Raw genomic sequence first — 19,758 nt, 5'->3', positions numbered from 1 at the left:
GCCATGGCCGTTGCCTGGGTAACGGAGCCATGGCGCTCAGATGGCTCTCTGTACGGTCCCTGGGCCAGAGGGGAGCTGATCACTGGAGATCTCTGTGTCGTGTAATGGCCAGGGGACTTTGCGAAGCTCTAATTTACCACAAGCATGGCGACCCTCTCCGTGTTATCCGGTAAGAGAGTAAACTAGATTCAGAGTTACTGATAGAGGGGGAAAAGAGTTACCAATTGAGGTCAGGCCCATATCGCAGGCTGTTACTTTGGAGCCAGCTGCTGCCTCAGTTCAACCACCGCTTCACGAACTTTTACCATTAATACGTACTGACAAACAATAAAATCTTCAAGGGTGTGCTTTTTTAACCTCGTGCCCCCGAGTGAGCATAATTCAATATTGTACACCCGTGAAAACATGGGATTACAACTCTATCAATATCGTTGTTCATTCCCCCCCCCCCATAGTTCTTCAAATTTCATTTTTGAGTTCAGGAAACTTTTAGAAACTAGCCACAGTAAAAGTAAACCGGTAAAAGGAGCAAGAAAATGCGACAGTAATGAAATATATAATTAAGGTGACTACTGAAAAATAACTACTTTCCCACATCGTGCAAGCAACAGCGAGGAGTTGAAGATGACGTTGAGTTTTAAAACATTTCATAATATCTTCTAGAATTCTGCTATTTTCTTAGTGCCAGGAAGCCTTTCTTTCCAACATGAGTAATTCATTGACTTTGGGAAACTGATCTAAGTTTTATTACTTATTTACAGAGACTGAGTTGATGTAACTTAGATTGCCATAATATTAAGCATGATTCGGAGATGCCGGTGTTGGACTGGGGTGTACAAAGTTAAAAATCACACAACACCAGGTTATAGTCCAACAGGTTTAATTGGAAGCACACTAGCTTTCGGAGTGACGCTCCTTCATCAGGTGATTGGACTATAACCTGGTGTTGTGTGATTTTTAACATAATATTAAGGGTTTGGATGGGGAGGAATTTGTGTGTTTGGTGAAAAAATTCTCTACGTAGATGGCAGGACAAGAAAAGGACAAAACCTGACTGCCTCTTGGGAAATAAGGTAGGATAAGTGACTGAGGTGTTAGTTGGGGAGCACTTTGGGACCAGTGACTATAATACTTTTAGTTTTAAAGTAGCTATGCAAAAACATAAGTCTGATCTACAAGTTAAAGTTATAAATTGGGGCAAGGCCAATTTTGATAATATTAGACAGGAACTTTCTAAAGTTAATGGGGGAGACTGTTTGCCTGCAAAGGGACATCTGGCAAGTTAGAAGCTTTCAGAAAGCTAGATAATGACAATTCAGGGCCACTGTATTCCTTTCAGTGTGAAGATCAAGGCTGGTAGCATTAGGGAAGACTAACTAGAGATATTGAAGCTCTGGTCAAAATAAAATCAGGCATATGTCAGGTCTGGACAGCTGGAATCAAGTGAATCCCTTCAGGAATATGTGGTTGTAGAAGTACACTTAAGAGGAAAATCAGGAGAAGAGAAAGGCAACATATGATATCTGTGGCAGATAAGGCAAATCTAAAGAGATTTTACAAGTGTATTAAGGTGAAAAAGTAACTAGGGAGAGAATAAAGTCCCTTAAAGGTCAACAAATTTATCCATATATGGAGGCACAGAAGATGGGTGAGAGCCTCAATGTATATTTTTTGTCAGTATTTATTGTGAAGAAAGACATGGAAAGTAGAGAACTCACAAGGAAATAATGGTGTATTGAAAAGAGTCAACATTATGGCAGAGGAGGTCTTAAAATAGCTAACCCCCGGGACTTGATCAAGTGTATCCCAGGACATGTGAGAAGAAATTGTGGGGCCCATAGCAGAGATATATACATTATTGACAGCTGTAGGTGAAGTGCCAGAAGACTAGAGGGTTGCTCTGAAATTGGTGAGCTGCGCTTCAGAGACTACATATTTATAGTATGTCAAATCATAGGGAAAGATTAAACAGAATGGGTGAATTGGCTAGACAACATTTGAAAGTAACGCAGCATGTGGTGAAACAGGAACAATACTAAAAATCAAAAATTCGTAACTTTGCTGGTGGAAATGGGCTTGTTGAGTTGTAACTAAGCCAATTATTTTATTTTTATTTCGTCTGTACTTATAGTTTATGAATAAATTCTACTTTGTTTCAAGCCTGGTACTTTGACCAATTGAATTGCATCTGGAACACCACATCTTACATTTACCTTGACTTTATAGAAGTTTACAAAATTATGAGGGGCATGGATAGGGTAAATAGGCAAAGTCTTTTCCATGGGGTCGGGGAGTCCAGAACTAGAGGGTATAGGTTTAGGGTGAGAGGGGGAAGATATAAGAGATCTAAGGGGCAACTTTTTCACACAGAGGGTGGTATGTGTATGGAATGAGCTGCCAGAGGGTGTGGTGGAGGCTGCTACAATTGCAACATTTAAGAGGCATTTGGATGGGTATATGAATAGGAAGAGTTTGGAGGGATATGGGCCGAGTGCTGGCAGGTGGGACTAGATTGGGTTGGGATATCTGGTCGGCATGGATGGGTTGGACCGAAGGGTCTGTTTCCATGCTGTACATCTCTATGACTCTATACAAAAATGTTTGGGTCTAGATTATCTAAATATATTTTGAGAGGGTTTGGTCTGGTCCATAACAAATTGGGAATTGTTGGGATTAAAATCTCTAATTCCAGGTTGGATTTCAGATTATTGGACTTGAAGGTGGTGAGTGTTCTCTTTGATTGTTGATTTCAGTTGGTTTCAACAAGGTGTGCCTTGCCTAACAATTTAGTCACTAATAGTTTCCTGGGGTGGAATAAGTCACTTTGGGAGTTTTACAGCAAGTAAAGAATATGAGGTGGTGTATTTTGGTAAGACAAACCAGGGCAGGACTTTCTCAGAGAAACCTAGAGGTGCATGCACGCAGTTACTTGAGAGTAGCATCACAGGTAGACCGGTTGCCAAATTCCTCTTCACCAATGCTTGTGTTTGTCGATCGGAGTATTGAGTACAGGAGTTGGGGTATCATGTTACAGTGGTAAGGCCGCAGTCGGAGTACTGTGTAGTGTATTGTTCTGTTCATCCTGCTATAGGAAGGATGGTAGTAAACTGGAAAAGATATAAAAGAACACTTGGAGGGATGTTAGTGAGACTGGAAGGTTTAATGAATAAGGAGAAGCTGGATAGGCTGGGACATTTTCTTTCCCCTGGAGCATATGAGGCTGAGGGGTAACCTTGGTTAGAGACAAAAGAAATCGCGGATGCGGGAATCCAAAGTAGACAAACAGGAGGCTGGATGAACACAGCAAGCCAGGCAGCATCAGAGGTAGTGAAGTCAACATTTTATGTTTTTAACCCTTGTTCAGGACTGGAAAAGAAATTCTGAAGGTGGGTTAATACCCAAAATATTGACCTATCCACTTTCTGATGCTGCTGACTTGCTGTGTTCTTCCTGCCCCCATTTGTCTACTGAGAGGTGACCTTAATAGAGGTTTATAAAATCATGAGTGGCATAGATAAGTTGAACAGCCAAGGGTTCTTTCCCTCAGGATAGAAGTGTCCAAAACTAGAGGGTGTAGGTTTAAGGTTAGAGGGGAAAGATTGCAAAGGGATCTGAGAGGCAAAATTTTCACACTGGGTGGTGTGTACATGGAACAAGTTGCCAGAGGAAGTGGTGGAGACAAGTACAGCTATAACATTTAAAAGCTATTTGGACAGCTACATAGATAGGGATTAGGATTCTTGGTATACCGAGATGGAGGATGGGGAAAAATTGTGGCTGGAAGAGCTGCTCCTATTTTAAGCATTGGAAGTGATTTCCTCAAATTCCAGGAGCAGCAATTACTATTTTATGTGCTATATGATTGTTTTAGAGCTTTTGGGGGAAAGAAGATCAAATCAACGGCACTTTTAGAAAGGTGGACGGCAGACAAAGGCAGTGACCACATTGTCAGAGAAAGAAACCTATACAGCTATCTGACACAGCAGTGAATCTGCACAGTTGCTGCCTTTGCTGTTTGAGTTCAAATACCAGTCCAAAGATGTGCAAGTCAGGTGAATTGGCCATGCAAAATTGCCCATAGTGTTAGGTGCATTCCTGATGAAGGGCTTTTTGCCCAAAACTTCGATTTTCCTGCTCCTCGGATGCTGCCTGACATGCTGTGCTTTTCCAGCGCCACTCTGATCTAAACACTTTTAGGTGCATTTGTCAGAGAGAAATGGGTCTGGGTGGGTTACTGTTCAGAGGGTCAGTGTGGACTGGTTGGGCTGAAGGGCCTGTTTCCACACTGTAGGGAATCTAATCTAACCTTTAAAAAAATCTCTGGACATTGGAGAGTGTCTAGGAAAAGTCAACAACAACGAAATTCACAGCTGACCTTGGACGAACCTGTGTGGGAGAGCTCGCAGCACAGGATCAGAGAAGTGCATAGTTTTTGAGTGTAACCTTGCTATAAATCTACAATAGTGAGTAGAGTGGGTTCTTTCTTGATGAGATCGGTCTCTTGATTAAATTTTAAAAATATAAACAGTAAGTACTAAACTAAAACAATAAGGTGGTGCTATTTTCTGGGTCTGTAGATTGTGAAGGAGCAAAGATGGCCTTTAGTAGATGATGTGCTCTTCCTGTGGGATATGGGAGTTCAGTGAGAGTTTCCATGTTACTGATGATTGTGTGCAGGAAGTGTCTTTGGTTGTGAATCCCATCAGATCTTATGGATCGATTGGAGTGGCAGATTAGAGGCAATGAGGAATTTACACTAGTTGGTGGTGTAATGGATGGCAGTTATAGGAAGGGAAAATAGCTGCAGATACGGTCAGGTAGTGGATTAACTCCAGGAAAGATAAGAGAGGGAGACAGGAGTCTCCTGTGGCTATCCCAATCTCAATCAAGTATGCTGTTCTGGAAAATTAAGGAGTGATGTACTTTCAGGAGAATGTAGTACAAACAGCCAAGTTTCTGGTACCAAGAATGGCTCTAATGTAATGAGGGGTATGTTGGGTTCCAAATGATCCATTGTGATAGGGGACTGTGTAATCAGAGGCACATTCAGACGTTTCTGTTGCCGGCAGCAAAAACAAATCTCACAGGTGCCAGGATCAAGGATGTCTCAAAAGGTGCAAAATGTTCTCAGATGAGAGAGGGACCAGCAGGAGGTCACTGTATATGTAGGAGAGGAAAAGAATGAGATTCTGAAGGGAGAATATAGGAAGCTAGACAGGAATTTAAAAAGGAGGTCCTCAAGGGTAATAATATCTGGATTGCACCCGGTGCTACGAATTAGTGAGGATTAGGACTAAGAGGATAGAGCAGATGAATGCGTAGCTGAGGAGCTGGTGTAGGGGAGAAGGCTTTACATTTTTTGGGGAATTGGAATCTCTTGTGGGATGGAAGTGACCTGTACAAGAAGGACGGATAGCATCTGAATTGGAAGGGAGATTTGCTAGAGCTGCTCGGGATGATTTAAACGAGTAAGGTGGGGGTATGGGACCCAGGGAAATAGTGAGGATAGAGATCAATCTGGCACTGGTACAGTTTGGAAAAGGAGTGAGTCAAACAGTCAGAGCAGGCAGGAACAAAGCAGAGAACAAGGTAGGACTGATAAATTAAACTGCATTTATTTCAAAGCAAGGGAAGGCAGATGAACCCAGGGCACGGTTAGGACCATGGGACTGGGATATCAGAGCAACTACAGAAACATGGCTCAGGGATGGACAGGCCTGCAGCTTAATGTTCCAGGGCGGCACGCTTGTTCAGTGGTTAGCATTGCTGCCTCACAGCACCAGGATCCTTGGTTCAATTCTTGCCTGTCTGTGTGGAGTTTGAGGAGAAAGTGAGGTCTGCAGATGCTGGAGATCAAAGTTGAAACTTTTTTGCTGGAACAGCACAGCAGGTCAGGCAGCATCCAGGGAACAGGAGATTCGACGTTTCGGGCACAGGCCCTTCAGTTTGCACATTCTCCCCGTGTCTGCATGGGTTTCCTCCGGGTGCTCTGGTTTCCTCCCACAATCCAAAGATGTGCAGGTCAAATGAATTGGCCATGTTAAATTGCCCACAGTATTAAGTGTGTTAGTCAGGGGTAAATATAGGGTAGGGGAATGGGTTTAGGTGGGTTTCTCTTCGGAGGGGCGGTGTGGACTTGTTGGGCTGAAGAGCCTTTATCCACACTGTAGAGAATCTAATCTAATCACAAATGCTACAGGAAGGATAAAAATGAAGGGCAAGAGAAGAGGGAGAGTAGTGTTTTTGATAAGTGATAGTATTACTGCTGTACTTAGGGAGATTATGGCTGGGAATACATCCAGGGAAGTTATTTGGATGGAACTGAGAAATAAGAAAGGGATGGTCACCTTATTTGGAATGTGTTACATACCCCCCAGTAGTCAGCGGGAAATTGAGAAAAATTTGCAAGGACTTCTCAGTTATCTGTAGGAATAGTAGGGTGGTTGTGGTAGAAAATTTTAACTTTCCAAATATAGACTGGAGCTGCCACAGTGTTAAGGGTTGAGATGGAAAGGAATTTAAGTGCATACAAGAAAATTTTCTGGTTCAGTATATCTGTAAGAATAATAGGGTGGTTATGGTAGGGGATTTTAACATAGACTGGGTCTGCCATCGTGTTAAGGGTTTAGATGGAGAGGAATTTAAGTGTGTATAAGACAATTTTCTGATTCAGTATGTGGATGTACCTACTAGAGAAGGTGCAAAACTTGACTTACTCTTGGGAAATAAGGCAGGTCAGGTGACTGAGGTGTCACTGGGGGAGCACTTTGGGGTCAGTGACCATTATTTTAAATCTAATGGAATTATGATGGAAAAGGATAGACCAGATCTAAAAGTTGAAGTTCTAAATTGGAGAAAGGACAATTTTGACAGTATTAGGCAAGAACTTTCAAAAGCTGATTTGGGGGGTAGCTGTTCACAGGTAAAGGGACGGCTGGAAAATGGGAAGCCTTCAGAAATGAGATAACGAGAATCCAGAGAAAGTATATTCCTGTTAGGGTGAAAGGAAAGGATCGTAGGTATAGGAAATGCTGGATGACTAAAGAAATTGAGGGTTTGGTTAAGAAAAAGAAGGAAGCATATGTAAGATATAGACAGGATAGATTGAGTGAATCCTTAGAGTATAAAGAAAGTAGGAGTATACATAAGAGGGAAATCAGGAGGGCAAAAAGGGGACATGAGATAGCTTTGGCAAATAGAATTAAGGAGAATCCAAAGAGTTCTTGCAAATACATTAAGAACAAAAGGGTAACTAGGGAGAGAATAGGGCCCCTTAAAGATCAACAAGGCGGCCTTTGTGTGGAGCTGCAGAAAATGGGGAGATACTAAATGAATATTTTGCATTAGTATTTACTGTGGAAAAGGATAGGGAAATAGATGGTGACATCTTGCAAAATGTCCATATTACAGAGGAGGAAGTGCTAGATGTCTCAAAGCATAAAAGTGGATAAATCCCCAGCACCTGATCAGGTGTACCCTAGAATCCTGTGGGAAGCTAGAGAAGTGATTTCAGGGCCTCTTGCTGAGATATTTGTATCATCGATAGTCACAGGTGAGGTGCCGGAAGACTGGAGGTTGGCAAATGTGGTGCCACTGTTTAAGGAGGGTGGTAAGGACAAGCCAGAGAACTATAGACCAGTGAGCCTGACCTTGGTGGTGGGCAAGTTGTTGGAGGGAATCCTGAGGGATAGGATTTACATGTATTTGGAAAGGCAAGGACTGATTCGGGATAGTCAACATGGCTTTGTGCGTGGGAAACCATATCTCATAAATTTGATTGAGTTTTTTGAAGAAGTAACAAAGAGGATTGATGAGGCCAGAACGGTAGATGTGATCTATATGGACTTCAGTAAGGCATCCGACAAGGTTCCCCATGGAAGACTTAGCAAGGTTAGATCTCATGGAATACAGGGAGAATTAGCCATTTGGATAGAGAACTGGCTCAAAGGTAGAAGGCAGAGGGTGGTGGTGGAGAGTTGTTTTTCAGACTGGAGGCCTGTGACCAGTGGAGTGCCACAAGGATCGGTGCTGGATCCTCTACTTTTTGTCATTTACATAAATGATTTGGATTCGAGCATAAGAGGTACAGTTAGTAGGTTTGCAGATTACACCAAAATTGGAGGTGTAGTGGACAACAAAGAAGGTTACCTCAAATTACAACAGGATCTTGACCAGATGGGCCAATGGACTGAGAAGTGGCTGATGGAGTTTAATTCAGATAAATGTGAGGTGCTGCATTTTGGGAAAGCAAATCTTAGCACGAGTTATACATTTAATGGTAAGGTCCTAGGGAGTGTTGCTGAACAAAGAGACCTTGGAGTACAGGTTCATAGCTCCTCGAAAGTGGGGTCGCAAGTAGACAGGATAGTGAAGATGATGTTTGGTATGCTTTCCTTTCTTGGTCAGAATATTGAGTACAGGAACGCAATAAATTTGGAAAGTGACCAGGACAGAAGTTGTAAAACAGAGTTCAACCAAGCATCACACGAATGAAGACAAAATATACACAGCTGTTTTCTAATACATAGATTTCTAATGCTACACATTTAGGCCCTTTGTAACTCTGCTGTATTTACCTCCAAAATCAGTCAAGTTTATATTGATTTGAACTAGAAAACTCATATACATTAAAAAATAGTAAACATGGTTGCAGCTTTGAATGATCATGAACAGTTCTTCAGACATTTGGGGAATTTTAATTTTAATATTTTTAATGCTGTTAAAAGAAATGATCAAAATGCCACTGACATTTAAAATTAGTGTGCGCGTTGCTTGGCTGTTCTAGTGGTAGAACGGAGAACATTAAGCGTGTTGCTGTGAATTGGAATATTAAGTATACATTTTTCAGTTATCACATTTGTATGACTCAATTTAGCAATTTAAAAAAATTACCAACCAATTGAGGAATACTTTAAATCACTTTGAAATTTAGTTTATAACTCTGAACAATAAATTGTGAATTTAAACCAAAAAAAAATCAGGATTTCAGCACATAATGAAGTTTTACATACCAATGAAATACTCAAGGAGTTTTGGATTATTGCAGGCAAAGTTCCTCAGGAGAACTATCAAAATAATTTTCCACGTTTCAGTAATTTAAGTTCATCTTAAACATTCCCTGCTACTTCCATAATTACATGTAACTGTTTCAAAATTATATGTACATAAATCAGTTTAGGATGGTTCTGACCAACATGGTGAATTGCTATATGGAAACTAAGTATGTTGTACTCTGAAAGCTGTTCAAATTGAACTGTGGTGAAGAGAATTTAAAAAAACACAATTCAGTCCAATAAACATTTTTTCCACTGAAAATAAGTAATACCAAAAATATCAAAATGAGTCAATGTTATATGACAATGAAATTGAACAATTCTTTTGCATGAAATCAGAGTGAATTTTTTCCTGAGAGATGGCATCTCAATTTGAAAAATCATCTATGTCTCTGCAAGGTGTCAGTTACGCTACAGATGCAAGTTTTGCAGACTGGCCAACAGAGGATAAGACGTATATGGCACAGAAACAGGCCCTTTGGCCTAATTTGTCCATGTTGACCAGGTTTCCAAAACTGAACTGGTCCCATTTGCCTGGATGTGGTCCATATCCATCTAAACCTTTCCTTTCATAGAGTCACAGATGTACAGTATGGAAACCGACCCTTCGGTCCAACTCATCCATGCCGACCAGATATCCTAACCTAATATTGTCCCATTTCCCAGCACTTGGCCCATATCCCTCTTAACCCTTCCTATTCATAAACCCATCCAGATGCCTTATAGTTTAAAGCTCTCTTTCAACTGCCATCAGGCTGCTATGAATTTTATTTTTCATTAAATGTTTAAATTATTTTATCTCTACGTCTGTGCTTCAAATAATTTCAAATAATTCTTCAAAAACAATTTGATTTTGCTGATTCAGTGATTAGTGAGTCTTTAATTAAAGCTCAAATAGTAAGTTTGCTGCAATTTCATTTCAGTCTCTAAATGTGGCAGCACCAAATCATTCAGCATTGCACCATAAAACAACTAAGAATCTAATAATACTACCAATTCTTGAGAGCCACAAATTTATCTTTTGGATGAATAAAATGCTAAACCCATGCAAAAAGGGTAGTTTTTTAAAAGTGAGTTGAGATCATTTTGGAATGGCAATTCAAAATATTCTACTTTTATTGCTAACATACATTTTTTTAAGAACTGTGTGAATGCACAGACGTTTTAAAGAAAATTACATGCTGAGAAATAGATTTCTTTTGCTTTCAGAAATTATGGTTCTGAAGTCATGTTCAGTCTATTCCGTGATTAAAGCTGACAGCGTTCCCTGTGGTGTTGATGTGTTTTTTTCCTGCAGTTCTGAAGAAAGGTCACCAGATCCAAAGCGTTAAATGATTTCTCTCCACTGATGCAATCCGACCTGAAAGTTTTCCAGCAATTTCTGATTTTGTTTTTGATTTTCGGCACCCGTAGTTCTTTTGATTTCTCGTTAAAGAGAATCAGTTTTCTGTAATGAGTATCCAGCGTACTTTTTAAATCCTGATCTATGCAGATTGCTTAGTTGTTTCAAATTCTGATTATATCACAAAATAATTATTCTGTAGTACAGGTGTAAGATAAATAATATGTAGAAATTTGATATTCCTTTGAGTTAATCATTTGGAGCCGAATGTTTATTGTTTATAAAATTTTGATTTAATAATTAAAGCAAGAGGAGGGAAAGTTGTGAGTTGGTGAAATAAAACTTAGAAACTAACCACTGCTGTATTGTTTATTGTGCAGTACAATAGACTGTTGTTTTTTATGAAATCATAATCTGGGTTTCTAAAAGAAAGACAGGAGAACGCTCCCCCATCGACATCATCAGAACTGAGGTTGAGAGGGTGGAGAGCATCAAGTTCCTCAGAATGGCAATAACCGACAACCTGTCCTGGACTTCCCACATAGATGCGACTGCCAAGGCACAACAATGTCTCTTCCTCACACAGCTCAGGAAATTTGGTGTCCGTAAAGACCCTCACCAACTTCTACCGATGCACCATTGTCTGGGTGCATAACTGTCTGGTATGGCAACTGCTCTGCCTAGGACCGTAAGAAGCTACTGAAGGTGGTGTGCACAGTCTAACCGATCACAGAAGCCAACCTTCCATCCATGGACTCCATTTACATGGCTCGCTGCTGTGGAAAGCCTGCCAACATCATCAAAGACCCGTCTCACCCCGGTAATGATCACCTACAACCTCTTCCGTCAAGCAGAAGATACAGAAGCCTGAACACATGTAGCAGCAGGTTCAGGAGCAGCTTCCTCCCGCCTGTTATTAGATGGATGAATGGAATCTTAATCCTGAAATAATGCTGATCTTGCTACGTTGATCTCACCTAGCCCACACCCTGTACGATTTAACCAGTATGCCTCTGTCTTAAGTCTGTTTGATCTGTACATCCTTTCTTGCGATGATCTGCCTGTACTGCTCGTAAACAAAGTTTTTCACTGTCCTTCAATATAAGTGACAATAAATCAATTAATATATAAATCATTTTAGATATTTTTAATCAACCTGCTCAGATATGTCATGACACACTTCTGGGGCAGACCTTCTGGTCTAGAGGTAAGAACATTACTTCGGCACAACAAGATTCCTCTCTTAAATTTTATACCTGAGATTTAGATAAGGTCTTCTGATTGTGCTTCTGATTTTGTATCTTGCATGCTATAGAATCTTATGAGCATAGAATCATCACAACACAAAAGGGAACTGTTTGCTCGATCCTATCAGTATCTGCAAAAATAAACTGCAAGTCCCTTATTCCCATTCCTCTCCTTTCCATGTAGCCCTGCAATTTTTTTGCTCTTCGGATAATTATCTAATTCCCCTTTGAAAACCAAGATTGAAACTTGGTCTCTGAGAGACATTCCACATCTTAAACTTTGTAAACATGATGGTTTCTCCTCATGTCCTCGTTGTACTTGCATCAATCGCCTTAAATCAGCATTGTCCGATTCTTGACCCTTCTGCCAAGGAGACGATGCTGTCCAAATCGTCATGTTTCTGAATGCCTGTGTCACATCTCAACTTAATCTCTTCCTCTCAAAGAGCAGCCCCAGCTTCTCCAATCTAACGAAGTAATACACCTTCTCAGTCCCTGGAATGGTTTTCACTATGCTCTGTCCAATACCTTCATTTCCTTCCCTGTAGTGCCGAGTATTGAACACAATATTCCTTTTCAGCCCAAACCAGTTTTTTTGTTCAAGCTTATCATAATCTCTTTGCCTGTGTGCTCTATGGCCCTATTTATAAAGTTCAGGATCTTGTATTCTATATGATCTGCTTTAACAACCTGCTCTGCCACCTTCATAGATTTATACTCTCATATCCGCAGGTTTCTCTGCTCCTGAATGCCTTATTGAATTGTACACTTTGCTCCCTATCCTTGTTCTGTTATCCGAATGAATGACTTCATGCATGTCTGCATTAAATTTCATCTACCACTTATCTCTTTGTTCCACCAGCCTACATCCTCTTAAAGTTCAAGCTGTACACAGTTCAAAATGCTTCCATGTTTTGTCATCCATAAATTTTGAAGTTGTGTGCTGTATAATTAATGTCAGAAAAAGCAGGAAACCTAACAGAAATGCCCTGAACAACTCAGCCGTGTACCTTTTTCTAGTTATACTGCCTACTGGATTTAGTAACCAGTATCACTAGTAACTGTAGAGTTGTTAATGTCCATCTCCAGTAGCTGTAGAGTGAAGCTTCTTTGCCCAAACTGTTCCATAGAATGCCTTCACTGCAGTATATTTACCATATACAATTTAAAAAATTATATTTGTTTAGATTTCAGGTGCTGTACCTGAGATATTAAAGAGTTAATTTGCTCTGCTGACTCGCAAGAAATTGAATGCCCTGGGGGGTAGGATGGGATGTCTCTGTTCTACAGGTAGAATGTAAGGAATTTACATTGTCACCTCTTGCCATTCAGAGGCATTTGCATCATCAGCTATTTAGAAATCAATTAGAACAATTGCAATTGAAATTCTTACCGCACCATACAGTTACAAAAAAAAATAGTTCACGCCAGATCTGGCCATTAAGGGATGATTTACATCACATTGTTTCTGGAGATGATCAGGTCACTACACTGTCGGGAGTGGCTGGGGATTGTCTTGTGGGCATTACTGACTGAGATGTAAAGGTTTTGTATAAAGGAAGAACTGTTCCATTGTTCAGAGAGACCCCTCAACACGCTTTGCAAGCATGGCAAAGAATGTTAAGAGTTTCTCCAAAGTTTGTACTGTATTTGCTTAATAAAATTTGGTGGTTGTTCGCAGAAGTTGGCGTGTTGCTGTTGCATCAAGTGTGTAAGAATCTCAAAAAAAAAGAACTTAACATTACCAAACAAACTGTAAGACTTGAAGTGAAAGCAAAAATTGAAAGCTCATGATTTCATGAAATAAGAATATATCATTAATTTGAAGGAATATGCAATAATTGTCGTACTTTTTTGCAACCCAATTGTGTGAAAGCCGATAGTGGGAATAATTCCTGTTATGGATATGGCTTTGTTTTTGAACTCTTAATTCAGTTATAGTGCACTTAGTGCAGAGTAAGGCTCTCTGGACTCTGCTTTAAGAATATATGTGCATGGCAACGTCCAAATTTTGATTGAATAATTAGGTACTTCTTTTCAACTAGCGTAGACTTGATGTGCTGAAGGGCATTTTTCATAAATTCATAGAATCATTCAGTCCCTACAGCGTGGAAGCAGGCCATTCAGCTCAATGAGTCAACATCGACCCGTTGAAGAGCATCCCACCTAGACCCAGCTCCCAACCTTATCCCTGTCACCCTAAATTTCTCATGGCTAATCTACCTAGCCTTCTCATTTCTGGACTCTACTGGCGCTGAGGCATAAACAATGACTGCAGATGCTGGAAACCAGGTTCTGGATTAGTGGTGCTGGAAAAGCACAGCAGTTCAGGGAGCATCCAAGGAGCAGGAAAATGCAGCAGTGCTAACCACTGAGCAACTGTGCTGTTCCAAGAATTTTCTAAGTTGTAAGCCACTATGACATTACGTGGTTTCCATGAATCTGGCCTAGTTTCAGGAAGCATCAGTGAGTTTGCTGTAAACCACACCACTGATAGCAGAAAGCCACTTCAAGGGAAAATAATACATGATATCTGTTGCTTCCTTTTGGGGAAACGTTAAATTTTGTGACTGAAGGTGTTGTGCATAATGAAATCTTAATGCTGTAGTGGGTGTTCATGCAGTGGTAATCCATGCATAGAAACTAACTCCGTCAAGGGGCCCTTTCACCTGAGATGATTGAATATACATGTTTCACAAATATAATGGTTATATAAGGTATTCAGTAAAAATTAAAGGAAGTCAATCAGGCTATTGATTAGGTCTTTTTGGTTATCACCATTGTTCCTTCTTAGGGAAAGAAAAGCTCAAATCCTATATTGTGCTTTTCATTCTTGGCTTGTTAAATAGTTTGATTCAATTTGGAATTAGGATTTGTCCACAGGTCAATATTTTTTAAATTGGTCAAGAGCACTGTTCTTCTATTGCAGGCTTGAAACTCTCAAACCACCTCCGCTTGGTGATTCTGATGTTAGAGTCCAAATGTTAGCAGCACCTATCAATCCCTCAGATATCAACATGGTTCAAGGTAATGTGGTATATTGTTTCTAAGTTAAATGTTTTCAACAACACATACATGAATTCTGATTACAAATAATGCTGAAGAACAAAATACATTTTTTTTGCATTCAGTAAATCGCAATTATATTTATCTTTAGCTGGATTTAAAAGAATTGAGAGAGAATGCTGTTGCTGAACCTTAAACAGAATTGCAAGAAATATAGTATCCTCTGAAGAAGGAATAAAGCACTAATTACAAGCATTAAGCCATCTTTTCAGTTATGAATAGTCTTGTTCAGTTTGGCCTTTTCTGATTTTGTTTCAGAATTCCTGCATTACCATCTGTGTTAACCTGTTCCAAGTAAGGCATGTTGCTCAAAATTATTTAAAGCTGAAATAACTCCACAGGCTGGTATCCTGTCACCAAACCAAATCTCAAAGAGTTAAACTTCAATCTGATCAGTCAATAAGCACTCGCAATCAGTCTGGTTCTTTCAGACTTCATTCTTTATTTTTTCATTCAGCCAGGTACAGAACATCCAGGAACGCACAAGTTGAGCATTTCCGTATTCCTCAGAGGAGCTGCACACATGGCTTCAAGCAAAGACATTTTTATGCTTTTCTTAAAGAAGGATACAGGCCATGATCGCATAGTTCTTTCAAACAATTACCAATCAACAGACGATACTGCTTTGTTTGACAGTTACTTGGTCCAGTGATATTTCCTGGGAACCAACTTTGTTTTCCAACACTTGGGCCACCCTTATTTCTCTAATCGAGCCATTGCACATGCATCTGAAGGTCAGTTAGGATGGCCAATAATGTCTGATCTAGTCTAGTTATTCCTATGCTGTAAAGGGACCATTGTCTGCTAATCTCTATTGTAGCAGACTGTGGTTAGTTATTTATGCAGTTATAGCAAAATTAGCAGTTAGTAACTTAAAAGCCATTTTATGCAGCTTTAGCAGAATTGTCAATTTGCAGGCTAGAAGCCATTTTGTTATGTTATTTGCGACAAGAAACCATTTTATTGCTGCCTAAGTTATTATGAGCATCTGTTAAGCGGTTGTTCCTGACAACAACTAGTTACCTCAGCCTGTATTCAGGTTTCAGATCCTTATCAGGAGCCCTGTTCTAACTCTAGTTAGCCTTTTGTTCTTCTATTTATAAAATCCCTTTGGATTTGTCGTAATCCTATTTGCCAAAGCTATCTCATGTACCCTTTTTGCCCTCCTGATTTCCTTCTTAAGTGTACTCCTGCTGCCTTTATACTCTTCTAAGGATTCACTTGATCTCTGCAGTCTCTACCTGACATATGTTTCCTTTTTCTTAACCAAAACTTCAACTTCTCCATTCATCCAGCATTCCCTACACCTACCAGGCTTGCCTTCCACCCAAACAGGAATAAACTGTCTCTGGACTCTGGTTATCTTTATTTTTGAAGGCTTCTTATTTTCCAGCTGTCCCTTTGCCTGCGAACATCTGCCCCCAATCAACTTTTGAAAGTTCTTGCCTGATACTGTCAAAATTGTCTCCCCTCTAATTTAGAATTTCAACTTTTATATCCGGTCTATGCTTTTACATCACTGTATTAAAACTAATAGAATTATGGTCAGGTTACTTGGTTATTATAAGTCACCTGCAATGCCTTATTTCCCAGGAGTAAGTCAGGTTTTGCACAAGTTGGTACATGCACATACGGAATCAGAAAATTTTCTTGTACACACTTAAATTCCTCTCCATCTAAACCCTTAACACTGTGGCAGTCCCAGTCTATGTTTGGAAAGTTAAAAGTTTCTGCCAAATCACCCTATTATTTTTACAGATAACGGAGATCTCCTTACAATTTTGTTTTTCAATTCCCCGCTGACTATTTGAGAGTCTATCATACAATCCCAATAAGGGGACCATCCCTTTCCTATTTCTCAGTTCCACCCAAATAACTTCCCTGGATGTACTCCTAGGAATATCCTCCCTAAGTACAGCAGTAATGCTATCCCTTATCAGAGACACTACTCCCCCTCCTCTCTTGCTCTCCCTTTCTAACCTTCCTACAGCATTTATATCCTGGAATATTAAGCTGCCAGGCCTGTACATATCTGAGCCATGAATTTGTAATTGCAATGATATCCCAGTCCCATGGTCCTAATCGTGCCCTGAGTTCATCCACCTTCCCTGTTAGGCCTCTTGCATTGAAATAAATGCAGTTTAATTGATCACTCCTATCTTGTTCTCTGCTTTGTTCCTGGTTGCCCTGACTGTTTGATTCGCTCCTTTTCCCAACTGTACCAGTCTCAGATTGATCTCTTGCCTCACTATTTCCCTGAATCCCACCCCCCACCCCCCCGCTCCCCACCTTACTAGTTTTAAATCCTCCTGAGCAGCTTTAGCAAATCTCCTTGCCAGTGTATTAGTCCCCTTCCAATTCAAGTGCAATCAGTCTTTCTTGTACAGGTCAGATCTACCCCACAAGAGATTACAATGATCCAAAAATGTGAACCCTTCTCCTCTACACCAGCTCTTCAACCACCCGTTCATCTGCTCTATCCTCTTATTCCTAACCTCACTAGTTCATTGCACCGGGAGTAATCCAGATATTTAATACCCTCCTGGACCTCCTTTTTAAATTCCTGCCTAAGTTGCTATACTCTCCCTTCAGAATGTCATTCTTTTCCCTTCCCAAGTAGTTAGTTCCAATGTGTACAATGACCCTCTACTGGTCCCTCTTCCCTTTGAGAACATTCTACACCCTGTCCCTGTTGATCCTGAGCAAGGAGGCATTTTTTGCTGTCGGCTGCAGAAATGTCTGTCTGTGCCTCTGACTAGATCCCCTGGAACCTGATGTGCCCGTCGTTGCTTTAGAGCCATTCTCGGTACCAGAAACTTGGCTGTTTGTGTTACATTCCCCAGAGAGTCCATTTCCTGCTGCATTTTCCAAAACATCATACAGGGCGACCCCTGTATCCGCGGAATTGTTTTCCATGGTTTCAGTTATGCACAGTTTATCGTAGCCAGAACATATTACAGGGAACGTTCCAGAACCAGGGGCCAGAAGGTTGGTGGAAAGGTATGTTTCCCATTTAATTGAAAGGATTCGCTCCGATCCACAGTTTCGGGCTTCTGCAGTATGTCCTAGAACGTATGCCCTGCAGATGGACCACGGTACTCATTTGAGATGGGCACAGCCATAGGAGACTGCTGCGCTACCTGCCTACCCCTCCTACCTTTCATGGAGTTAACCCATCTACCAGACCATATCTGTGTCTTTTCTGTTCCAACTGCCATCCATCACACCACCTAGCTCCTGTAAATTCCTTATTGCCTGTAACTGCAGCTCCAACTGATCCCCCAGTTCAACGGAAATTAGTGGTGGCCAACAAATATTGTCTGTATCGGTGATGTCCATATGTTCTGAAAGAATAAAAAAATTATTCTAACATAATTTAGAGAAACAGGACCACATACACTTGCTTATATTCAGCTAAACCTGATTCAGCAAAATTACTTTGGACTGTATTTTTAAATGATTTATTAAGCTAAATTCTAAGCGTCATTTCAAATTTAAGAGGATTATGCAGCCTCTAACTTTAAATCAGCACTTCCAGGAAATGAAGGTCGGAGGAAAGATGTTTGGATATTGAAATAACTGCACAGCTGCTGGTATCTCATCACCAAGTCACCCTTTATTTACATGTGCACAGTACACTGGCTATGACACAGCCAGTTTGGAGTCAGTCCCCTGAACTGAGGAGATTCTGAATCTCCTGTTTGTATTGGTCTGCCAAGGCTCCCTTATTGGCCCAGGTTAACAACCCCAATCAAGAATCTCATCGTCAACAAATCCACGTGGTTCCAAACATACCAATTGACCAAATCATTTTTAAAATTTGTTTTTAATGACCCAGCAAGAGCAAACTACAAAAGCTGATGCATTTAATCTGACAGCATTTGCAACTCATTTTCACAAAAGAATCGCATTTTATGATGTTACCAGAAACATGCTGATTCTCGCTCAGAATAATTTGCTATATTTTGTATTGCGACACTGGTAAACCTCCCTGCTTAATTTAAACTAGCAATACAGAAAAAATTATCCCGTGCAGTAATCTGTGAAGTTTCGAGAGGCCAAGAACTATTTGAAGTAAATATTAACAACTTTATTTCTTAAAGTATATTAGAGAAATATTAACTCAACTATTTTCAACTCCTTCCTCAAACCTATCTTTTACTTTCCCTAGTCTGATAAAAACCCGATTAAGATTTACCAAAATTCAAATTTCAAAACCAGGCAGCTGTCGAATTTTCTCTTTATATCTTCCTCTGTAGATTTCCTTCTTAAGGATTTCTGTTTCACAGGTCACAGATCAATAAAGGTACCTTTTAATAGAGTTATTTTTCGGGCAATCTATCCATGCTGGTGACTTGGCAGTTCTCCCCCAACTGTTCACGTTTTCTCGCTTGTATACCCTGAAAGCATCGGATTATGTCATTGGTTTTTAATATTGTCAATATACAAATTCAAACTGGATTGGAGCTTGGGTTTTTTTGGGCATATAATTTAAACGTTGGCCTAATTCAAATTCGTTTTTGTCTCCAGACCACCAGCTGCACTTGCTGCTGGATCTAAAGGTTACATTGTATCTTGTTCAGAGCATTTAATGCTGTCAGGTCATTCTGCTAGTGCTTAACTTTCGTAAAGGTATAGAACATTGCTATACCTTCATAACATTTGTCCTAAAAGTACTTTCTGGCAGGTTACTGTTCTCCTGGCTGTTATAACTGTTCCAGTTGCGGTTGTTGAATTTGTCAGCATTTTCATATTTTAAAAGTTTTCCAGAGGTATGTTGAAAGTAATTTGAATTTATAGTACGACTTCCTTTCACCCCATAAAAATGTCTCCTTTTGGTCTTCCTATATGAAGACATTCCACGTATGCAAGTCATACAGCAATCTGCTGGGCAGAAGTCACATTGGAAGCTGCACTCTCATGGGGATCCATAAAAGAACCACTTTTAATTTAGCAAGTTGAAATGGCAGGTACCTTTCAGGAAATTACACTTGCTTCATTCTGAGTCTGGCCTGAATTGTGTCAAAACCGGCTATTTCATTTTCATACC

General features: G+C 40.2%; 1 protein-coding gene across 2 annotated transcripts in view; it reads left to right on the top strand.

The window, feature by feature from the left end:
* Positions 1-3: 3 nt before the first annotated feature.
* mecr (mitochondrial trans-2-enoyl-CoA reductase) overlaps positions 4-19,758 on the top strand; it is a 72,301-nt gene continuing 52,546 nt past the window's right edge. For both annotated transcript variants that reach the window (XR_015752118.1, XM_043717333.2), the window contains exons 1-2: positions 4-169; positions 14,572-14,669. Coding sequence is in view for 1 of the 2 variants with exons in the window: in XM_043717333.2 (XP_043573268.1) it covers positions 30-169; positions 14,572-14,669 (238 nt within the window). In the remaining variant the exon portion in view is untranslated. The remainder of the gene's footprint in view (positions 170-14,571; positions 14,670-19,758) is intronic.

This window comes from Chiloscyllium plagiosum, unplaced genomic scaffold, assembly GCF_037043375.1.
Source record: "Chiloscyllium plagiosum isolate Xiang-an unplaced genomic scaffold, Cpla_swu_hap1 HiC_scaffold_30, whole genome shotgun sequence".
NCBI lineage: Eukaryota > Metazoa > Chordata > Chondrichthyes > Orectolobiformes > Hemiscylliidae > Chiloscyllium > Chiloscyllium plagiosum.
Note: the sequence above shows the minus strand (reverse complement) of the source record. Positions and strands in the feature narration are given on the sequence as shown.